The following is a 21,067-nucleotide window of genomic DNA, read 5'->3' on the forward strand; positions in this document are numbered from 1 at the left end:
AGAAATTGTTTCAAAACCTAATTAGTTTCATATGGTCCAAGATACACAGTCTTAAGGTAGCCCATGTACTGTGATACATGCAGTCACAATCATGCTATTTTGTTTATCCAACATCACTTAAGTGCTCTGACATGCAGAGCCTATCCCACATATGGTGCTGCACCAAGGCAGCCTATGTGCTATATGATTCATGCAGCTACAACCACACTGTTTGATGTATCCAAAGTGTAGAGTCCATCCCTACACATGTAGTGCCTAGTACAGGACAAGCCAAGGTCTAAAGAGATGAAAATCAATATGGAGGTAAAGAACCCAAAACTCCCTAAGAATGAAAACACAAAATCAGTTATGACTAGCATTCCAATATAGTGTGTGACACACTAGTTCCCTAGTAGCCACAAGGGACTGCACACAGGCATTGAGGTACTCAAATCTATCATCAAACCCTAGATAACCTATGTGCCCAGATTCCAACAGCACACAGCACATTTATTGTTTCTAATGACAAGAAAACAAAGAAAAAAAGAAAGCAGAAGGAAAAAAAACTACGGAAGCACCAAGGTCCTCGAATCTATCATCATCCCCTCGAACTACCCTGTGTGTTTAGGTTTGAAACAGGAGTAGGTAAGAACGTAGAAATACTGCATGGAGTTAACTCAAATCTATCATCACACACTTCATACCCTATGTGCCTCGATTTTAAACAGGACACAGCACGTCCACCATATATAAAATCCAAAAAAAAAAAAAACTAGGGAAGAAGCAGAAGAAAAATGACCAGAAAGACTCAATTTAAAACAGTGAAACAAACAGACCCATTACCAAATTTTCTTCCCAAAAAAGGAATATTGCATGAAGTAATTTTTTAAATATTATTTTTTCATTCACAAGGCAAAACTTTGCTTTTTTCATCACATGATATGAATAATGCAGCATACACTTGAGACAGGGAAAAGAGACTAAAAAAGACTAGGAGGGATTCACAAACGTCCCTCCAACAGATCCCCTGTTTTCGTGACCAAATCCCATTCGTACAAAGCATGATGCCTGCATGTTTTCATCTTCACAGTGCACAGACAGGTAAAGTGATAGCACCCCATACCTGCCCAATTATGGGCCAGATATCTCAAAAAGCTGTCCGATGTGGACAAGCCAGCTGCTCAACAGACAAGCTGAATCATGGACCCTGATGAGATTTGAACTCTAAACCTCACACGGCCTGCAAGCTTTGCTATAATAGAGAGTGGAAGTTTTGTCAATAACTTGGATCTGTGCATGGTTTGTAAGAAGGGGGACAGACACCTCCACGAGGGCACTGGGTAAGTGCTGGGAGACGACAAATGGGTGCTTCAACTTTCGGTTGTAAAGCACCCCTAAGTCAACTATCTTTATTTTGTTCTCTTTCGTTTTCTCACACTTGAAATAATGTTTACCTTGTCCTTATCCAACCTTTCATCATCCAAAATGTGAGAATACTTGTCAATACTAGCAAAAGGGGACTTCTTGGAGCCCTCCTTGATAAAGGCCCTTTTCTCCCTTCCTTTCTTTGCTTGCTTATTCAAATTTGATTGCTTCTTTGTGTGCTTGTTTACATCTCTATTCCAGGTGTCTTGAGAATCTTCGACTTTATCGATGTCTTCCTCAAAGGAATGCTCCCTATTCATGTCTTCAAAAATCACATCTTCCTCAGAGCTATTATACTCCCCATTCATGTCTTCAAAATCCATATCTTCCTCAGGGCTATTGTACTGCTCGTTCATGTCTTCAAATGCACGGTCTGTTTGCTTGAAAGTCCACTCCCCTTCTGATTCGTTTTCTTCTTCAGAAAGATTATCCAAGCCCATCTCTGTGCCCTCATCCTGATCCAGGAGATCCTCTATTTCATCATCATCACTATTATCACCCACTAAGTCATCTTCTCCTCCATTTATTGAAATAGCATCCTCCTTAATCTTTGCCACTTTATTGGACTTCCCTTTCCTATTCAATTTGGATGTGTAAAACTTATGAAACACAATATCCTCTGGTGCTACCTCCTTTTCTGATAGTTCAAGGAATTCCACTCCGACAGGTAACATGGTCGATGTTAAAGCCTATATGACAAAACATAAGAACGGGGCACCTGATTAATATTGAGTTTTTTAAAAGCCACAGGACCTCAACATGAATTTAAAAAATGGACAAGGAGAAACTACCTTTCTAGCTGGTGCTGACAAAGAGGAGCCATGCCATGTTTCGCTTTTGCGGCGAGACTTAGGTTTTTTCTCTGTGAAACGGTCTAAAAATACACTTAAGGCAAGATCCCTTAGTGGATCCCCTGCATAGAGAATACTTGCACCAGAAAGTAGTGTTTTTGCCATCGCTGCAACAGAAGGATGCACATGCGATGCTAAGGCTGTTAGTTCCCACCAACAAGCCTTATCCGCATTGCTGCCAAATAGAACGATATCAGTTGAAATGTCCAAAATGAGAATGATATCAGTTGAAATGTACAAAATGATTCAACCAACAGACAGATGCATGGATAGCTACATCACTAGATATATAAATACTAAATAGACAGCTACACAAACAGAAATGCATCCAGCAGTTAAATTGGAGAGGGCCTCCCAGCTACATCATGCCAGATGCCCATGGTGGATCAGACCCAGGTGCCTCTCTGCATGACAGCTTCAGATCCGACATATCCTTCAGAGTCACAGTTGCTCCACAACAGGAGGTAGATGTAAACAGTTTGTATGACGTCATAGATGAGGAGGAGACACATGAATCCCTGTTGTCCACATAGAGAACTTGTAGTTGAGATGCTAACGCTTTTTTCTTTGATCGTTTTATACTCTTTTTTCTTTGTTCGGTTTATCCTCACTACATATCTAGTTACTCATCATGTAGCTAGTCACCTCATGGATGTACAGTTAACGCTTTTGGTCTCATAGATTCTACCCTTCGGGTCTTTTGTAGATGTTAACTTAGTTCGTTGTTCCCTTAAGGGCTGCCCTTTCCTTCAAGAAGGCAAGGTGAGACTACATTCTTGAATCCATGACTCAAAACATAATAGGAATCAGAAAATTTTGAAGTTTAAAAACTTCCCCTCCAGTGTACATCAGTGAAGGTACTCTATTTCAGCAACGTTTCCATGCCAGTGCCGATGCAGACTTTGTTGCAGAAGGCAAAAGTGCCATGATGCAGATGCTTGGACCTTAGCTCCAATTTGATGTAGGAGGCTTGAATTTGATGATTTTCTCCATATTTCTTTGAAGCCCCAAATTTCTGCAAAAGCCCTGAAATAGTAGCTTCAATTCGATAGGCTGGTGCCTCATATGGGTAGATATTATAGGTGTGTATGTAGTAAGCAATGATATCAACACGTGCCAAGTGTCACTGTTACAGTGTGTGTTTTAAGTCATAAGAGAAGGCTCTAAGCCTAGGAGAATCACAGGACAAAGGAGACATTACAGCATCAGGGAGAGAGTTCCTCATGCTGGGGACCACACATGGCTTCCGGAGCTCTAACATGCTTCCCACGTGGTCCCCAGCAATATCTCTACATGGAAGATAAATACAAAATAACATCAATATGTTTCACAAAACAGAATGGCCTGCAAAACAATGGCAAGAATAGAAGTTACCTTGTTGCTCGTACACATCGTTTTCTTGCTCCACTTAGAGTTGCCAAGGTTTCTAGGGACTGACGCTTTCTTTTCCTTTGTCGAAAGCCTACTGGTAGCTTCTTCAGGCTTGCAAGGTGTCGTTGCTTGTTTCGTGCATCTTGTTTGGCTGCATTCATCTTGTCTCGTTCAATATCAAAGGCCTGCTTAAGCAACAAGTTGTTCTTTTGGAGCTCCTGATTCTGAGTTTTCAAATTGTTCACCACTTCTTCAAGCCTATCAATGTCCTTCTTGTGTTGCTGCTGCAACTCATGCCATAAGCCTTGAAAATGCACTCTTGAATGCGATTCTTGAGCTGCAACAAAAGAAAGCCTTCTACAATAGCCAAATAGACCATTAGCTCCATCACCTACATACGTGAGAAATGTAGTGATATTAACAAAAGGAGGTGGAGCATTGGTGAGCGGGTCAATAGGGTATATGAATCCATTTCTCCAAAGGTCAATACATTTTTGTCCTTGTGATCGAAGAGTATCCAATGGCACATTGGTCACACCACTTGTTTTTGAGCTGCGGATGGTAGCATACTCAGAAGCCAAATCTACATGTAACCTGAACTTTGGTGCTCTGTTAGATATATCTTCAAGTTTAGGGTTAGGCAATGCTGAAAAGTGCTTCTTGTAGAACACAATGCGAGAGTGAGGAGAGGATATTTTGAGGAGAGTGCAATGAAGTTCTGCTGTAAAAAATATTAGAAGATCATAGATGGATAGTGATTAGGTAATAGGAGAAAGGACATGCAAGATGGCAAGAGGCATAGAAGATGGTAGATTGAGGTTTTGCAACATAATACAGTAGAGAGAGAGAGAGAAAGAGAGAGAGAGAGAGAGAGAGAGAGATGTAGAATGTAGACGGAAGTAGGGGATATGTATGCTAAACAATGCAAGAATGGAAAGTAGTAAACTCTGAAGCTATGGAGGTTGACAGAGGGATTTTCTACACTTCAATGTAGGAAAGACATGAGAGAGAGAGAGAGAGGGAGAGAGAGAGAGAGCAGAAAATGATAAAAAGATGAGGCATGGAGGATGAGAGAGTGTGAGATATGAGCATTTGGAAGTGCAGAGGTTATGGAAGCTTACTAATCAGAGATGCTTGGCCATGGCACGTCCAAATGAGAGAAAGGGGAAGAGAAAGAGGATTTTAGTGAGATGAGGGCGTCTTAGAGAGAGAATGTAGAGAAAGAAAGTGGTGGGGAGTCCTAAAAGTGGAGGGAAGAGAGGAGGGAAGGCTTTTCAGCCATTTTGAATTTGGTAAAACCAAAAAGTTACCCCCAATTTAGCTCAAGCAAATATATATTTGAAAAACTAGAAATTCAAATAATGATTGCATAAAGATCCCCTTTTCAGGCCTAGTCAAAGTTTGCTTAGAGTCCTTAAGCAAAAGTACTTAAAAACATAATATGGCAGCTTAAAGAGTCCCCATAGACCTCAACCTTCCCCTAATGATTAGGGGAAGGTTGAGTTCTATGGGGGCCCTTTAAGCTGCCATGTGATAAAAGAAGTGTGAAGGCCAATAGGAAAAATACATGTGTACAAAAATGTTGGGTTGCTTAAGAACCTAAATCTTGTGGTCAAAGGTAGAATCTTACCTTTTTCATATCAGCAAAGAAAATCTTCAATATCTTTTCTTTTTATATTTTTATAAGGGAAAAGTTTTAAAAAGTTATCCCCCCTCACTTCTCTTTTTCCTCCACATCTCTCCAAAAGTAGGGGCGTGTTTCTCTCTCCTCCCTTTTAGACTAACCCACTCTCCCCATCTACCACTCTCTACACCCTCACTTGCAGCCCTATCTTCATCTCCAACTTCAGGAAAGCTCTTTGCTACCAGCTACTCAGAGGAAGCTCTGTTATCAGCCTCTCTCTCTCTCTAGAGGAAGCTCTGTTATCAGACTCGGAGAGAGAGAGAGAGAGAGAGAGAGAGAGAGAGAGAGAGAACACAAGAAAGAGAGAGAGGGCGGACAGGGAGGCGACAGCAGACGGCGAGCAGGATCGAAGAGAGAGAAAGAGAGAGAGAGAGAGAGAGAGAGGGGGGGGGGGAGGCAACAGCAGGCAGCGAGCAAGTTCGAGCAACAGTCACGCACGTGGCGAGCAGGTTCGAAGAGAGAGAGAGAGAGAGAGAGAGAGAGAGAGAGAGAGAGAGTGTGCGCGCGAGTGCGTGAGTTCGTGGGTGGGTGGGTGCGTCGGTCGGTGTGTGCGTGGGTGATAACAGAGCTTTCTCTAGAGAGAGAGAGAGTCTAATATCAGAGCTTCCTCTAGAGAGAGAGAGAGAGGCTGATAACAGAGCTTCCTCTGAGTAGCTGGTAGCAAAGAGCTTTCCTCAAGTTGGAGCTGAAGATAGGGCTGCAAGTGAGAGTGTGCAGAGTGGTAGATGGGGAAAGTGGGTTAGTCTAAAAGGAAGGAGAGAGAAACACGTCCCTACTTTTGGAGAGAGATGGAGGGAAAAGGGAAGTGAGAGGGGGTAACTTTTTAAAACTTTTCCCTTATAAAAATATAAAAAGAAAAGATATTGAAGATTTTCTTTGCTGCAGATCTGAAAAATGTAAGATTCTACCTTTGACCACAAGATTTAGGTTCTTAAGCAACCCAACATTTTTGTACACATGTATTTTTCCTATTGGCCTTCACACTAATTATCTCTTTAATCACATGGCAGCTTAAAGGGCCCCCATAGACCTCAACCTTCCCCTAATCATTAGGGGAAGGTTGAGGTATGATTAGGGGAAGGTTGAGGTCTATGGGGACCCTTTAAGCTGCCATATTATTTTAAGTACTTTTGCTTAAGGACTCTAAGCAAACTTTGACTAGGCCTGAAAAGGAGATCTTTATGCAATCATTATTTGAATTTCTAGTTTTTCAAATATATATTTGCTTGAGCTAAATTGGGGGTAACTTTTTGGTTTTACCAAATTCAAAATGGCTGAAAAGCCTTCCCTCCTCTCTTCTCTCCACTTTTAGGACCCCCCACCACTTTCTTTCTCTACATTCTCTCTCCAAGACGCCCTCATCTCACTAAAACCCTCTTTCTCTTCCCCTTTCTCACATTTGGACGTGCCATGGCCAAGCATCTCTGATTAGTAAGCTTCCATAACCTCTGCACTTCCAAATGCTGATATCTCACACTCTCTCATCCTCCATGCCTCATCTTTTTATCATTTTCTGCTCTCTCTCTCTCTCTCTCTCTCTCTCTCTCTCATGTCTTTCCCACATTGAAGTGCAGAAAATCCCTCTGTCAACCTCCATAGCTTCAGAGCTTACTACTTTCCATTCTTGCATTGTTTAGCATACATATCCCCTACTTCCGTCTACATTCTACATCTCTCTCTCTCTCTCTCTCTCTCTCTCTCTCTCTCTCTCTCTCTCTCTCTCTCGTGGATAGATCAATCTGATCTCTTGGAATAGTTTCCTACGACGTTAAAAAGTTCTCTTCTCCTCTCTCTCTCTCTCTCTCTCTCTCTCTCTCTCTCTCTCTCTACTGTATTATGCTGCAAAACCTCAATCTACCATCTTCTATGCCTCTTGCCATCTTCCATGTCCTTTCTCCTATTACCTAATCACTATCCATCTATGATCTTCTAATATTTTTTACAGCAAAACTTCATTGCACTCTCCTCAAAATACCCTCTCCTCACTCTCGCATTGTGTTCTACAAGAAGCACTTTTCAGCATTGCCTAACCCTAAACTTGAAGATATATCTAACAGAGCACCAAAGTTCAGGTTACATGTAGATTTGGCTTCTGAGTATGCTACCATCCGCAGCTCAAAAACAAGTGGTGTGACCAATGTGCCATTGGATACTCTTCGATCACAAGGACAAAAATGTATTGACCTCTAGAGGAATGGATTCATATACCCTATTGACCCGCTCACCAATGCTCCACCTCCTTTTGTTAATATCACTACATTTCTCACGTATGTAGGTGATGGAGCTAATGGTCTATTTGGCTATTGTAGAAGGCTTTCTTTTGTTGCAGCTCAGGAATCGCATTCAAGAGTGCATTTTCAAGGCTTATGGCATGAGTTGCAGCAGCAACACAAGAAGGACATTGATAGGCTTGAAGAAATGGTGAACAACTTGAAAACTCAGAATCAGGAGCTCCAAAAGAGCAACTTGTTGCTTAAGCAGGCCTTTGATATTGAACGAGACAAGATGAATGCAGCCAAACAAGATGCACGAAACAAGCAACGATACCTTGCAAGCCTGAAGAAGCTACCAGTAGGCTTTCGACAAAGGAAAAGAAAGCGTCAGTCCCTAGAAACCTTGGCAACTCTAAGTGGAGCAAGAAAACGATGTGTACGAGCAACAAGGTAACTTCTATTCTTGCTATTGTTTTGCAGTCCATTCTGTTTCGTGAAACATATTGATGTTATTTTGTATTTATGTTCCATGTAGAGATATTGCTAGGGATATGATGGGATATGAAGGTGGTGCTGAGGAATGTAGAGCAGACATATTGAAACATATTAAGTTATCAGACATATCAAAGCTGCTAGAAGATCCCACATGCAAAATAGCTAAGCAAATCCGAAACAGAATTTATGGAGAGCTGCAAAATATGGTAAGCCCCATACAGATTATGGATGCATGTGATAGTGCTGGTGTCAGTAGGAAGGGATATGAAGCCATTTACAGGGTGTTTACACTAGGTCATCGTGCTAAAGGACTTCTACGACCCATGCTACCAACTCCATACAGTGTAACCATGGCAAGAAAAAGTGCAAACTCAGACATTGCGAACATGTTAGGTGGCTACCGTCATGTGGAGGATGCTCTGCCTGTATGTACTTCTAAGGTATTTGAATACAACAAGTACAACAATGTCTTTATTGATTTAAGGACCCTTCAACGAGCTATGATTTCTTATTATGGTCTAAGCATTGAGGAGTGCTAAGGTCAGACTGTGTTTGTGTTAAAGCTTGATGAGTGTCAAATTGTAAAAGGACGAAAATTAGAAAGAGTCAGCCTAACACTTATGAACAGGGCTATCAAAGGAAATCCGGAACAGGTTGATAATCTTCTCGACTGTAGTGCACAAGCCTCAAATTTCAACACGGGAAGGCAATCTCAGGGAAAAGATTACTATGGAGTGCAATCAGATAAGAATATATGATGGTTGTCAGCATTTGAGCTTCCACAGGAGACGAATGATACATTGCACTAGTACCTTACCCGAACAGGCATCCCAAACATCATATCATTGCAATCAAAAGAAGAGACTTTACATGTGGAAGATATAGGAACATTTACAGTTGAATGGCACATGGCAGGGGATTTAAAGACATTGAAGTGTATGCTAGGATGCAAGCTAGGAGCAAATACTTTTTTTCCATGTATTTATTGCTGCAATTCAAAATCAGAGTATATTGAACGCGGCAAAGCTTCAAGCCAGGTTGCAGCCACCAAGATAACCAAATCTCATGCAAAGGGCAAGAAAAATGTACAACCACCTTCAATGAGTACAATGCAAAACAAAGATCCAAAGAAACCTATGCAGTGGGTTAATGGCATTATGAGCTGTAATACCAATTGTCCGCCTAATCGTGATCAAGAAGATATCTCATGGAGCCCTATATTGGAGATTCCTCTTTCCCGTGTTCATATTTGCACGCTTCATGCTAGGTTACACATAATGGACAAATTACTGAAGTTACATATCAATTATGCATGGAATATGGAGCCTGAACATCTTCGCAACGAATGCATCAGTAAGCTGGAAGATGTCCTTTCAAGCGTGGGGCTTCATGGTGGTGATGTAAAGTTAACCAAGGATACTAAAAAGTCAGGACCGGGTCAGGATAATCCAAACAAAATATGCATGGGTGGGTCCAAAGCTAGACACCTTCTCTCAAATTACGAGAGGTACAATAGTCACACAATATATGAGATATGGAAGGCCATTTGTGAATGCACCACTTATCGTGGGAATAATGCAGAGTTTGGTCTCAAGCGTGCAAGGCTGTGGGAGTCACTTGATAAAATGATTCAATTGCTAGAAAAGGCTTCACTTGTTACTGAGGAGATTACAAACTTAAAGACTGCAATACATACATTTACTCAGCAAATGGTTGATGCATGGGGAGAAACACATATCACCCATTATATGGTATTTACCTTTCTATCTATTTATTGATATTAATCCCCAAATAGTAAAATTCTGATATGGTCTTTGTCGCAACACATTATATTTGTCCACACACAGTTTTTTCTCGACCAATATGGTCCAATGGCAATTTGGAGCACCCAAGGAATGGAGCGCTCTCATTATCTAGCTAAGGCAGCATACTTTAAGAACACGCGACATGGTGGAGGTGGTAAGGAAAAAAGCAATGCCTTGCATGAGATGTTTAATTGGTTTTATCGCAGTTTGGGAGGTCGACGCCGACAGAAACCAAAAGGGCAGGTGTCATTACTACGAACGGTTGTAAAAAATGTCAATCTGCAACGAGCAATTGCATGGCGAGCATCAAGTGACATGCATGGGATGCGTGAGTAGTTTGGTGTGCGTAGGCGTATCGGTCGAAAATGGGTTCCATATTAAAAAATTCTAGCCTTTTTTAAGTCAAAGCTTTTTTTTTTAATTTCTAGCGATAATTTTTTTTTTCAATAAGTTTTTTCAAAAACTATATAAACCTATAAAAGTCAGTTTTAAAAGTATCTTTTCACATTCATTCACTCGTGTACGCAAGGTGGTACCAAACGTTATGTACTGTACGGATCCGTAAGTACTGTACGTTGTTTGGTACGAGAAAAAATTTTAAGGTACGCAAAAATACGTACCATTGGTAAAAATACATACGGAAGGTTGAGGTCGTACGGCCTCCAGAGTCCAGACGCAAGACGTAGGCACGCCGCACAGAAGGCACAAAGTTTAGAACAAAACACAACAAAACGGCGAAAAGTTTATCGCAGGCGAAATCCCACCACAAAAACAAAAAACAAAAAACCCAAAAAAAAAAAGTATGAATCCCCGTACGGTACGGATGTATGGTGCAGATTGGATCCGTACGTACGTTTTGATCCTACCTTGCGTGTAAGTCAATGGATGGCTAGAACTAAGCACACTGCACGCAACACTGAGAATCCAAACGTACCGTCTGGTGCACACAATTTAATAAAGGCAGTCGCCGCGGCACAGGCATTTCAACAAGTGCAAAAACGCATCAAAAAGAAGCATACAAGCATGGACAGAGAGGTAGAGACACAACAGGAAGGTGTACAGCCTGATGTGTTTTCAAGACGGGACAATATTGAGGATGTGTCCAAGCAGCCTGGAGACACCGGCTCATTTAGAGCCACGCGTACACCATTCCCCCGATCTCTCTCAGAGGCTGAGCAGCAGCAACGTGTGCTAGAAGAGCAACAATGCTAGATTGATGAGGAGGCGCATAGAAGAAGAGAGCAAGAGCAAGCCCTACTCTCTCAGCAGCTAGAAGAGGAGCTAAGGGTCGCATTTGAAGAAGACCAGTAAGCACTTCTCTGTACTGAGCAAGAGCAGTATCAACAAGCTGCTGACTTCTATGAAGCAGAGGAAATAAGCCGTCGTGAGGAGCAGGATAGGCTCTTAGCACAAACACTACATGAGGAACTTGAGAGACGTCAGCCCCAGCCTCCACCTAAAAAACAAAGAATAAAGATTTGTATCAAGAGAAACAAGGAACGTGCAAACAGGCAGCGAGAGGTGGAGATGGAAGAGGAGGAATGACGACAAGAAGAGGAGCAAAGGGAGAGGGAAAGACGGGAGCAGGAGGAGCAAAGGGAGAGGGAAAGACGGAAGCAGGAGGAGCAACAAAGAATCCAAGAAGAACGTAGATTAAAACAAGAACAAGAAAAGAAGAAGGCACAAGCAAGTAAAAGAAGACAAACTTTAGATCCAGCCGAACAAGAAAGGCGAAAAAAATTTAGAAATGAAAAAATTTAGAAATGAAAAAATTTAGAAATGATAGACAACCATGGGAAGAGAGGTCGCATCCACCACCACCCCCTGTAGCCAAAAAGAAGAAAAGATGGAAACCGGGGACCGTGGCTCTGTGAGAAATCAGAAAGTACCAAAAGAGCACAGACCCCATCATGGTGAAGGCCCCTTTTGCAAGACTTGTAAAAGAAGTCATCGACAAGTACAGTGATGACAGGGTCACTCAGGTCCAGAGTACGGCACTCGAGGCCCTTCAAGAGGCGTCAGAAACAATTCTGGTCTCTCTATTTCAAGATTCGGTGCTGTGCCATGCTCACGCCAAAAGGGTGACCCTAAAGCTTGTTGACATGGCACTTGCACTACGTCTACGTTAGGATAAAGCGCTCCATAGGGAAGGCTTTATTGGATAGGATTAAGCTTTTATGCGGCCTTTGTGCCTTTTGTAATCTCCAACATTGTAATACATTTTTTTGAATCTATAAGAATGATTGCAGCAACAGTAACATGAGGAGATGGCACATCAGACGTATCTTATTTGATGCTTATGTCGTACAAACTGTGCTATACGGAGTAGAGGTATGGGATGGAAGTATCTCACCATCAACATGGAATGACATTGAGAAGATGCAAAAGGCGTTCCGCAGAAGACATCTAGGAGTCAAAACCACTACACCTTACTCTATATTAATGCTTGAAACAGGCAGCAGACCCATCGAGCTTCGAGCACTCCAAAGGGTTTTGAAGTACATAAAGAAGGTCAAGTCCATGCAGATGGGGAGACTACCGAAGAAAGCTTTGCTAGCAAGTAAAAGACCTCAGAAAGCAAACAAAAGCAAGATGCTATCTTCAGGATGGATGCATGACATCAACGGCTGGTTTCAAACATGGGAGGTAGAGTCCTATCTAAATGCAGCATCAGATGAAGTAGATGAGAAGGCATTTCATCAAGCACTATTGGAAGCACTCCACTGTAAATGGCAATCATCAAAAAAAAGGGCTAAATTTGAATATTATGGCTCACACATCAACCCAAACTATTGGGTCACATACTCAAGTGAAGAAGACAATGCTCAGAAATACATAAGCATGCCTATTCCCGCCAATGCAAGGAGAGGTCTTGCACTTATCCGGACTAGGTGACACACACTCGAGATTGAAAAAGGAGCATGGAGCAATATCCCAAAAGAGAAAAGACTATGCAAAGTATGCACTTTGGGAGCAGTGGAGACGGAGGAACATGTCCTTTTAACATGCCCACAATATGACCACATAAGAAAAGACTTTAGTACCATTCTAGAAGGATATCATGACTTGGTGGATCTGCTCACACATGCCAAGCTTGCTGTTGTAGGCATTTATATCACCAAGATTCTTAAACATCATGGCTATCTTACAGCACAATGCGACCATACGACAAGCTCCATATCACTCCCATGAAGGGAGAAGGCTTTGTATTTCCCTCCAATGAAGGGAGGAGGCTTTGTTTTTTGTTTCTTACAGCTTTGTAATAATTTCGTGGAGGTCCCATGGACCGTTTATCGGCTCCCAGAGGACGATAATACATTCTTCTTCTTCTTCTTCTTCTTCTTCTTCTCGCATAGAATTCACTAGGGTTTCCCCCTTTCATGATCAGGTTGGCTTTGACACCACTTGTGAAGCTCCCTCCATAAGATCACTTGATACACAAGCTAAACACACAAGGTTAGAACACATAGACGGGTGCAAGCAAGCTCAACATGGTCCACCACCGTAGGTCGCATCCGCAACCTCCCCCGAGCCAATGGCTAAGGTTCCACTCCCACAAGCCAAGCCAATGAACCCTTGCATCACATACCACCAGAGCCTACTCTAAGGGACCCCCGGCAAGACCAACATGTCCATGGCAAGAGTAAGCCTCTTGGTCCAGATCGAGACCACACTGATCAATAATAACCCAAGACTCACTTGTTGCTACTATAAATAACATTCCAATCATAAATAGCCAATAACCTTGGACTTATTAAATCTGAATCTTAGCCACCTGAATCCGCGTGCTTTTCCTTATCCCAAGCTCCCTAGCACAGCTCGATTAGTCCCTAACACCAAGGGTTAGTGTTGGGTACGTAACACCCCAATGCACCCCCGGGGCTGACCACAGTTAGCTGGCCTTCTCCATTTCTGGAATTTTTCCCATACAACAACCATCTATCAATCCCCCTTTTTATCATACTCGTGTGCATTTCTATCATGACCTTGATAACGTGTACCAGGATCAGCTCTACTGCCATCTCGCCACACTCCATACTTCTACGGTCTACCCTTCCCTCGACACGCACATCTCAGCTGACTACCCTTTTGCCCCTCTCAACACTCTGACATCCTCCTCTCAGGTGACTTCAGCGCATGGACAGAGAGTCAACAGGTGCAGCTTTTTGATTTGAAGGACCCTATTTTGTTGCAAAGCTTGATCCAGGGGACATGGGAGTACAAAGGATATCATAGGATACAGGCCATGTCACTTCTTTTGGCATCTCTCCTAGAGCTTGGAGCTACACATGGACTCATTATAGATAATAGCATGACTAAATGACCCTCTTCAAGCCGTCTCACTTGCTGCTTCCCACACGACAGGGCAAGGTGATTGAGTACTTTGGGTACTGTGCGGTACGGTGTATGTGTATAGAACGAGTACGCAAAGTACACATCAAGATAAGTACTTTAAGTACGTTCACTTTTTTTTCCTTTTTTAAGATATGATAAAAACTATACAACATAAAAAGGAGAAATTTCAAAAAAAACAAAACAAAAAAAATAGAGAATTGGGAGACTTGGAAGGAATTGAAAGGGAGGGGGCAGCGGGGGGGGAGGGGGGGGGTGTTGTTTTGAGAGATTGGGGGAAATTAAGAGGCTTGGAGAAATTTGGGTTATTCCCGACTCTAGAAAATGGGGAGAAATTGGGAGAGAGAGAGAGAGAGAGAGAGAGAGAGAGAGAGAGAGAGAGAGTAATAAAGAAGACCACAGAAAACAACCAACTAGAAACACAACAACAGGTACTTTGAACAACTTCCCATAAAAAACATTTCAGCCTATCAGGCAACACTAATGAAAACATACCAGAAGGAAGGGTCCCGATGGCGAGAGCTGTAGTAGCCCTCTTTAGGCCACTGCACTCTGCAGCTCGAAGCATCCAATGAAGGCATTGCCAGTGTAGTCCCTGGCACAAAAACTCTAGAACTATCCTTTTGAATCTTTTCTGTAACTTTTCCTTTTGCACTTATTTCCTCTTCATCTGCACTGATGCTGTCATCCTCGTCATCAAGCTCAGAAACCATGCAGTTCAGTTCATCACTTTCAGAGCTATATTCAGATTCTTCAGTCAATTCTTTGCTAACAGCAGTGTTGGAGGCAGTATGATTTGCACCAAGCACCTGCTGGCTGGAAAGGATTGTATCATCCTTTGTTGTGTTCTCCTCTGCAAAGTCCTCAAAGTGCTCGATTTCATCGTCTCCATCTTCAGGCTGGGTGACTGCATACCTATAGAAGTATGGAGATCGCAATCAGCATTAGTTCTTGCAAACAACTTTCCTTTCAGTGCCACTAGCAAACATGTCACTATCTAGCTAAGCATCCTTGAAGTTTGATTAATCTGATTTATCATTGTCCAAAGCCACTTAAGATAAGCACATTACCAAAGTGTGGGTCTTGACTTGAGAACCTCTGACAAAAGTAGAAGACAACCACATGCAAACTGGGGAGCCCCCTGTAACGCTACCTGCAATTGCCAGTCACAGTCAGGCAACACATGATAAATTTTGCAAACCGTTCAGACCACCTGTAAAAAGGTACCCTTTTATCAAAGCACAGGACTAACATAGGCGGGGGCACATCTTCAATCACTTTTCAAAAGAATAGATCAGTTTTAATCTGTTTTCTCAGCTGCCTTATCTCGCTGCCCTCACCCTTGATGGGTAGCTTATCCTCCCCACCCCGATACACAATAGGTCCTGGCAGATTGTGAATACTCAATGGCAGTGGCAACCTAATGTAGCTGTGCACCACAGATCTTGAATCGAGAATCCATGGTACTTGGTGCATTTTTAAAAACAAAAAAACTGTAGCCAAGACCATTCATGAATCGCCATGGGGATCGTTTATCAAAATAACCCCCAATAAGCATTCCATCTGTCTCTTCTTTGCTGAGAGGACAGGATGCCTAGCATAAGCCACATCCTCATTCATGGCACCCACGGGGAGCGCTTTTCCATCTCTCGCTCTCGGTGTTTGGCACCCTTTCTTTTCCTCTTCATGGCAAACGCCATGAGTAGCTTCCTGTACACGCAAGACACGGTCCTCCAAGTCTCAGCCTCCCCTTCCATTCTTTGGACAAGCTCCTGGATGCAGGGTTCACAGATGACAACACTATCACTTACCTATCTGGCTCCGATGGAAATCTCTGGCGTTTTGTAGATGCTATTGAGCTTTTTCACCTTGCTTCTGGTGCAAATATCAACTATCACAAGTGGTGCGGTTTCAGGGTTTGCTGGCTACCATGTGGTACATTGCTTCATGTTGGGCCTTCTCCTGCTGATGTATTGACAGGGTTCATCAGAGGCTTATCCGTAACTTATTGTGGTCTGGCAGCAATGGGCATGCTGCTAGGGCCAAGGTGGCTTGGCATGTGATTGGCCAACCAGCTCAAGAGGGGGATTAGGCATTATTGATCCCGCTTCACAGAGCAAAGCCCTTCCAGGCAAGTTGATAGTCCACAATCTCCCGCCAAGAGGAGAGGGATTTTCTTCTCGGCTGCACGATGCATCCTGGCTAGCAACCCCTCCTCCCCCACCCAACCCCACCCCACCCCCCTCTGAAACCCCCCCTGCCGCAACGAGGAGCGCCTTCAGGTTTTGGGTTCCGCTTTGGGAGAGCCACCCCTTGATCCGCCTCCAATGGCGGTTCGGGAGAGTGGCACTGGTGGGACCTGACCTGCCAACCGGAGGCTCCCAGCATCCCCTTCTTCCAATACTCTGTTCATCTCGGTTGGCGCATTCTCTTACAAATACTAGATGGCGCCCCAACGGCTATAACACACTGGCAAGCCTTGGGCATACTTCATGGTTGCCTTGCAGACTATTGGCACACAGGCACTGGGATAGCTTTCATTCTCAGAGGGTTACGCTCTTCCTTTGGCTTTTGGCACACCGCAGCCTGCCAGTTGGCACGCCATCACAGGCCGACCCTCCCTGTGCAACCACTGAAGTGCCCACGAGGAGACTCAACGACATTGCCTTTGGGATTACCCAAAGGTCTAGTAGGTTTGATGGAGGATCCTTGGGCATTTCACATCCGTGTCGAGCACCCTTTGTTTCATCACATGCAGCATGATTGCATGGGCTACGAAGGAGGAACCCTACACTACGAGGTGGGCGAGATGCAGAGAGGCCATTGGCGGCCTCCAAACCCCCGGCGGCGGTGATCCGTTCCCTTTGGCTAGACATCATCCACACTCTACAAGGACGTTGGGAGCACCTCACAGGCGACTCAGAGCAGATGTAGCAGGCAAAGGGTTGCCTTCCTCACTAGAGAGGGCAATGGACCGATTTGGCCCTGCAGGCTCCCAGTGTGCCTTTTTCCTCCCCCTCCCCTGATGTAGTCTCCCTCCAAGAGTGGCCGGCCAGAGAAAGAGCCCGCCCACCCCACCCCATCCCCGCTGCCCTCCCCCCCTTCTTGTTTTTTCTTCATTTTACCTCTTAGCAGGGATGTACACGGTAGGCTCTCATGGGTCTGTTTTTCGTAGTTCACTTTCTGCAGACATTTCTCCTTTATGACTAATGAAGAATCTTTTCTTGGAAAAAAGAAACATTCCGTCTGTATCTGCATTCAAGCATTATACAACATTTAAGTTGCTCCTTTACCTGCATCAAACGCTTCAAAAATGCAGCCATTCTTTTTGAATTGATATCTGCTTTGATAGCTTTGAATACAAGACCAAGAAACATCTCCACCTATTAAGAAGCACCAAAAAGTTACATTTTTCAAATGTAGATTCAGGAAAAGGAACTGGTAATTGTTTGAAAAAGCATACTCTGCAAATCCAAACCTTAGTAGATTTAGACAGTCCAGGTGACAAGAGGACTGCATAAAGGGCACGATAAAGGCGATCACTGACAGTATTATTTTTTGCCAGAAGCTGGTAAAGAAGCAAAAGTGCTTGTACACCAACATTAAAGCTCTTAGAATGCACCTGTTTAATGAGCACGTAGCAAGAGAGGTCCTTTCAATAGAAGGATAATAATCAGCAGTAACTTTTAAAGTGATTAGAAAAATAAACTCAGTAACTTTATCCTGAAAAGCACAACAACATAATACTGATCACACTCACAAAGCACTAGGTCTCTTAAGTCCGTGACAACTTGCAACCCACACTTTCAACTAGGCCTTGAGAGCATGGCACAGGATCACATTGCAAATCTCACATATGTTATGAATATCCATGGCATAGTTGCAATGGGTTTTAGAAGTGGATAGTTAAAACGTGCTGTATACAAGTTTTGAAACTAGATGACACATTTCGTAAAAGTTTCATACAAAGTGAAGGGTATAAGGTCAACAGAACCTGTAGTGCATGTTTACATGTTTTCTTATTCAACCTTACAAAACTTAGCAAGAAGATAAAACAAGCCAAACCACACCATTTATCATTGACTAAACCAACATTCATCATTTGTCATGACAATTTCAAGTGCAATGCAATTATCCATCTGCAAAGAATTCTCTTTGAAAACCCTCATGATTCATGGCTCACATTGTGCAAGCCAATGCAATTATCTTCCATCCCTATGCAGAGAATTCTCCTTGAAAACCCTCATGATTCAAGGCTCACATTGTGCAACGCTTGATGTCCTCTCTCACATTACTTGTGTCAAAGAGATTTAAAGAATCACGTGTGGGCATATGCAAGGAATATCCTAGGGGCTGGCTAGGAACATCAAAAACGTGATGAAAAAAGTCTCTAATTTTTTTTCTCCTTTTTTTGGAAAGAAGAAAGAGAGTGTGTGTATTAAAGGTCTACAAAAGACCCAAGGAGTCTCTGAGACTAAGAACTAGTACATATAATCCATGAATAACTCAATATCAAAAACATTAAAGCAACCATCTACCAAAGATAATGAAGAGAGTCAAAGCTCATCAAATGTATTCCTGGGTCTAGATCTCTGATGACGGGGATGTCTGGCCCTCTAGAGAGACTGCGCCCTCTCTCTAGAGACGACTCAGGTGCGTGGTGACGAGCTCAGCTGTGACGTGTGAGCTCTCTATGGTTCAGGGGAGCTAGGTGGTGACGGCCCTAGCTCGCGGGGACAAAAAAAAAGTATGTAATTGAGATTTGAGAGGTGCATGATGATCTTGCCTCCTTGAGTGCTATCACATCAGAATTTTTCCCTGATGGCAAAGCTCCATCAAGTACAAGCCCAAACATCTATGATCTCTACATTGCCTCACTTGTGAGAAGGGACCAAAAACAACTCTAAAGAGGCAATGAACTCTCGCGTGTATCTCATGATAGACCCGGCATCTACATACATAATGTCTCTCTCTCTCTAGCCTGCACTTGTAGGCGCATAAATGCAGCACATACCTTCTGTCCAACATAGGCGGCTTCAAAAGGCAGCATTCAGCCCAAGACACCTGCTCTCTGCACGTCATACCTGGTTAGTATTTCAAGGTTTTACAGCCCTAGGGCAGCCCATTTACTCATACAGCAATACAAGCAAATACACCTAAGGGGTGGGGGCCCTTCTGAGGGTTATTGGGACCCAATACTGTGTACTCACTCTCTTTCTCCACTCCATGTCTCTCTCTTGCATAATTCATGTTACGTACCTAATAATAACACATGGTTGGTTGGGCCTAATCTGGGGTCAGGGGACCCTAACACCACCCCTCGGTGCTTTTTTATTCTCTTGTAGGGCACTGCCACTAAGGAAGCACCTTGTGGGGTTTTGAACCCAAGACCTCCTAGTCCTAGACAAACACCTTTACCAATTGAGCTATCACCTCATTGGCTTGTTACCTTCGTGTCTTGACACTCTTTAGTAATAATGTCAAAGATACTAAGTAACGGGAGGTTTGTATATGTGTGATTGGTAGGCCTGACATTCCCAATGAAAGACATGATATCATAAGCCAAGACTAGCATGTCCCATTTAAGCATCTCCTAAACCTTTTTGAAATCCACACAGATACCCTCTGATCTAATTATAGGTAAGGTAGTGGACATCATTGATAAAGAACTTTGACTTTTTATAGTTGGAATACGTCACATAATAACTGGAGGACCTTCTGTACATCCAGCTCATGCTACTCTTCTCTAGAGTTGAGAAAGCCCAAATATCATCCAAAAGTATGAAATTGCATCGTCCAATAGAAGATTTAAAAATGTGTATCAGCGTTTATACAAATGAATGTTGTGAGTGCATTGATCAAAGCAAAATGTGTGACCAGAAACTCGTAGTGGATGAGTTCTGTCCAAAATGCTGCCTTGGAAATATCTGCCTCCAAAATCCAAACTTGGTGATACTCGCGCTAGGATAAATGAGAAGGTCTTACACCTTGAAGGAATAGTTCGAAATGTAGGCCCTCATGATTTTTCCCGTACCATTCATTGTCTTTAAATAGCCTGGGTGCTTAGCACGGAATAAAGATGGTAGATATGGTTGGTTGGGGAGTCGGGATATGCCATTTCAATATCGGGCTGGTTGGCTACATTTAGAAATGTTTCTATGTAATATGTGTTTCCAGTATGTGAATAAATTAATGGAAATTTAGGGATTCAAAAGTTTACCAAACGAAAGAGGACAGGAGTATGCTCTTCTATAAGCGTATCCACATCGTGAGCTGCCACATACGGGAAAGCCCTGTTCACACCCTGCAATCACCGATGAGCACCAGATTACAAACCAAGAGAAGTGCATAATCTAGATCATTAAGAAACGATCTAGACATGTTCAATAGCTGAAAACTCAAATATTCGGAACTGTGAGGGGGGGGGGGGGAAGGCACGAATTGCCGCAACTTTAATTTCCTGAAAATTCTTTGCAGGGGATAACTCTGCCCTACAGTTAGAAGTGCCGATAATAAACGAGAATCAATCTCAACTGCAGCATCATCTTCAGCCTCCCATTTATGAAGATTTTTTTTCCTTGCCCCTTTGCTTCTATCCTTCTCTTGGTAATTCCTTGATTCACCAGTGGTTATGACCTGTAATTTGAAAAAAAAATGCATTTATTGAAACAAATCACCTTACTTAACATGTCTAAGTTTTTTTTTTTTAATGGAAGACACGGACGTGGATACACAAGGTTCATCCAACAATCTCGCCACATTATGATGCCCTCATCCTAAGGGACCCCATTCTATAGGCATGTCAACAACCAAGGAAAGTCCATTGGCTGATATTAACGTCTAGGAAAGACCCGAACAGTCTATGATACCAAAAAGCTGTTACATGTGATC

The 21,067-nt window shown here is 42.9% G+C and overlaps 1 protein-coding gene across 2 annotated transcripts in view; it reads right to left on the reverse strand.

Moving 5' to 3' along the window:
- Nucleotides 1-777: 777 nt before the first annotated feature.
- The window catches only part of EDA25 (CCAAT-binding factor), a 46,121-nt gene continuing 25,831 nt past the window's right edge, over nucleotides 778-21,067 (reverse strand). The window contains exons 9-16 of one of the 2 annotated variants that reach the window (XM_086820499.1): nucleotides 20,672-20,812; nucleotides 20,397-20,480; nucleotides 17,655-17,798; nucleotides 17,470-17,559; nucleotides 15,247-15,329; nucleotides 14,672-15,091; nucleotides 2,196-2,430; nucleotides 778-2,093 (exon numbers count right to left, since the gene is read on the reverse strand). In XM_086820499.1, the coding sequence (XP_086676625.1) occupies nucleotides 1,389-2,093; nucleotides 2,196-2,430; nucleotides 14,672-15,091; nucleotides 15,247-15,329; nucleotides 17,470-17,559; nucleotides 17,655-17,798; nucleotides 20,397-20,480; nucleotides 20,672-20,812 (1,902 nt within the window). In that variant the 3' untranslated portion in view covers nucleotides 778-1,388. The remainder of the gene's footprint in view (nucleotides 2,094-2,195; nucleotides 2,431-14,671; nucleotides 15,092-15,246; nucleotides 15,330-17,469; nucleotides 17,560-17,654; nucleotides 17,799-20,396; nucleotides 20,481-20,671; nucleotides 20,813-21,067) is intronic. The other variant, XM_086820500.1, reaches the window with a different exon arrangement.

Source organism: Cibotium barometz, chromosome 26, assembly GCF_041138505.1.
Source record: "Cibotium barometz isolate CiBa-2024 chromosome 26, ASM4113850v1, whole genome shotgun sequence".
In the NCBI taxonomy this organism is placed as follows: Eukaryota; Viridiplantae; Streptophyta; class Polypodiopsida; order Cyatheales; family Cibotiaceae; genus Cibotium; species Cibotium barometz.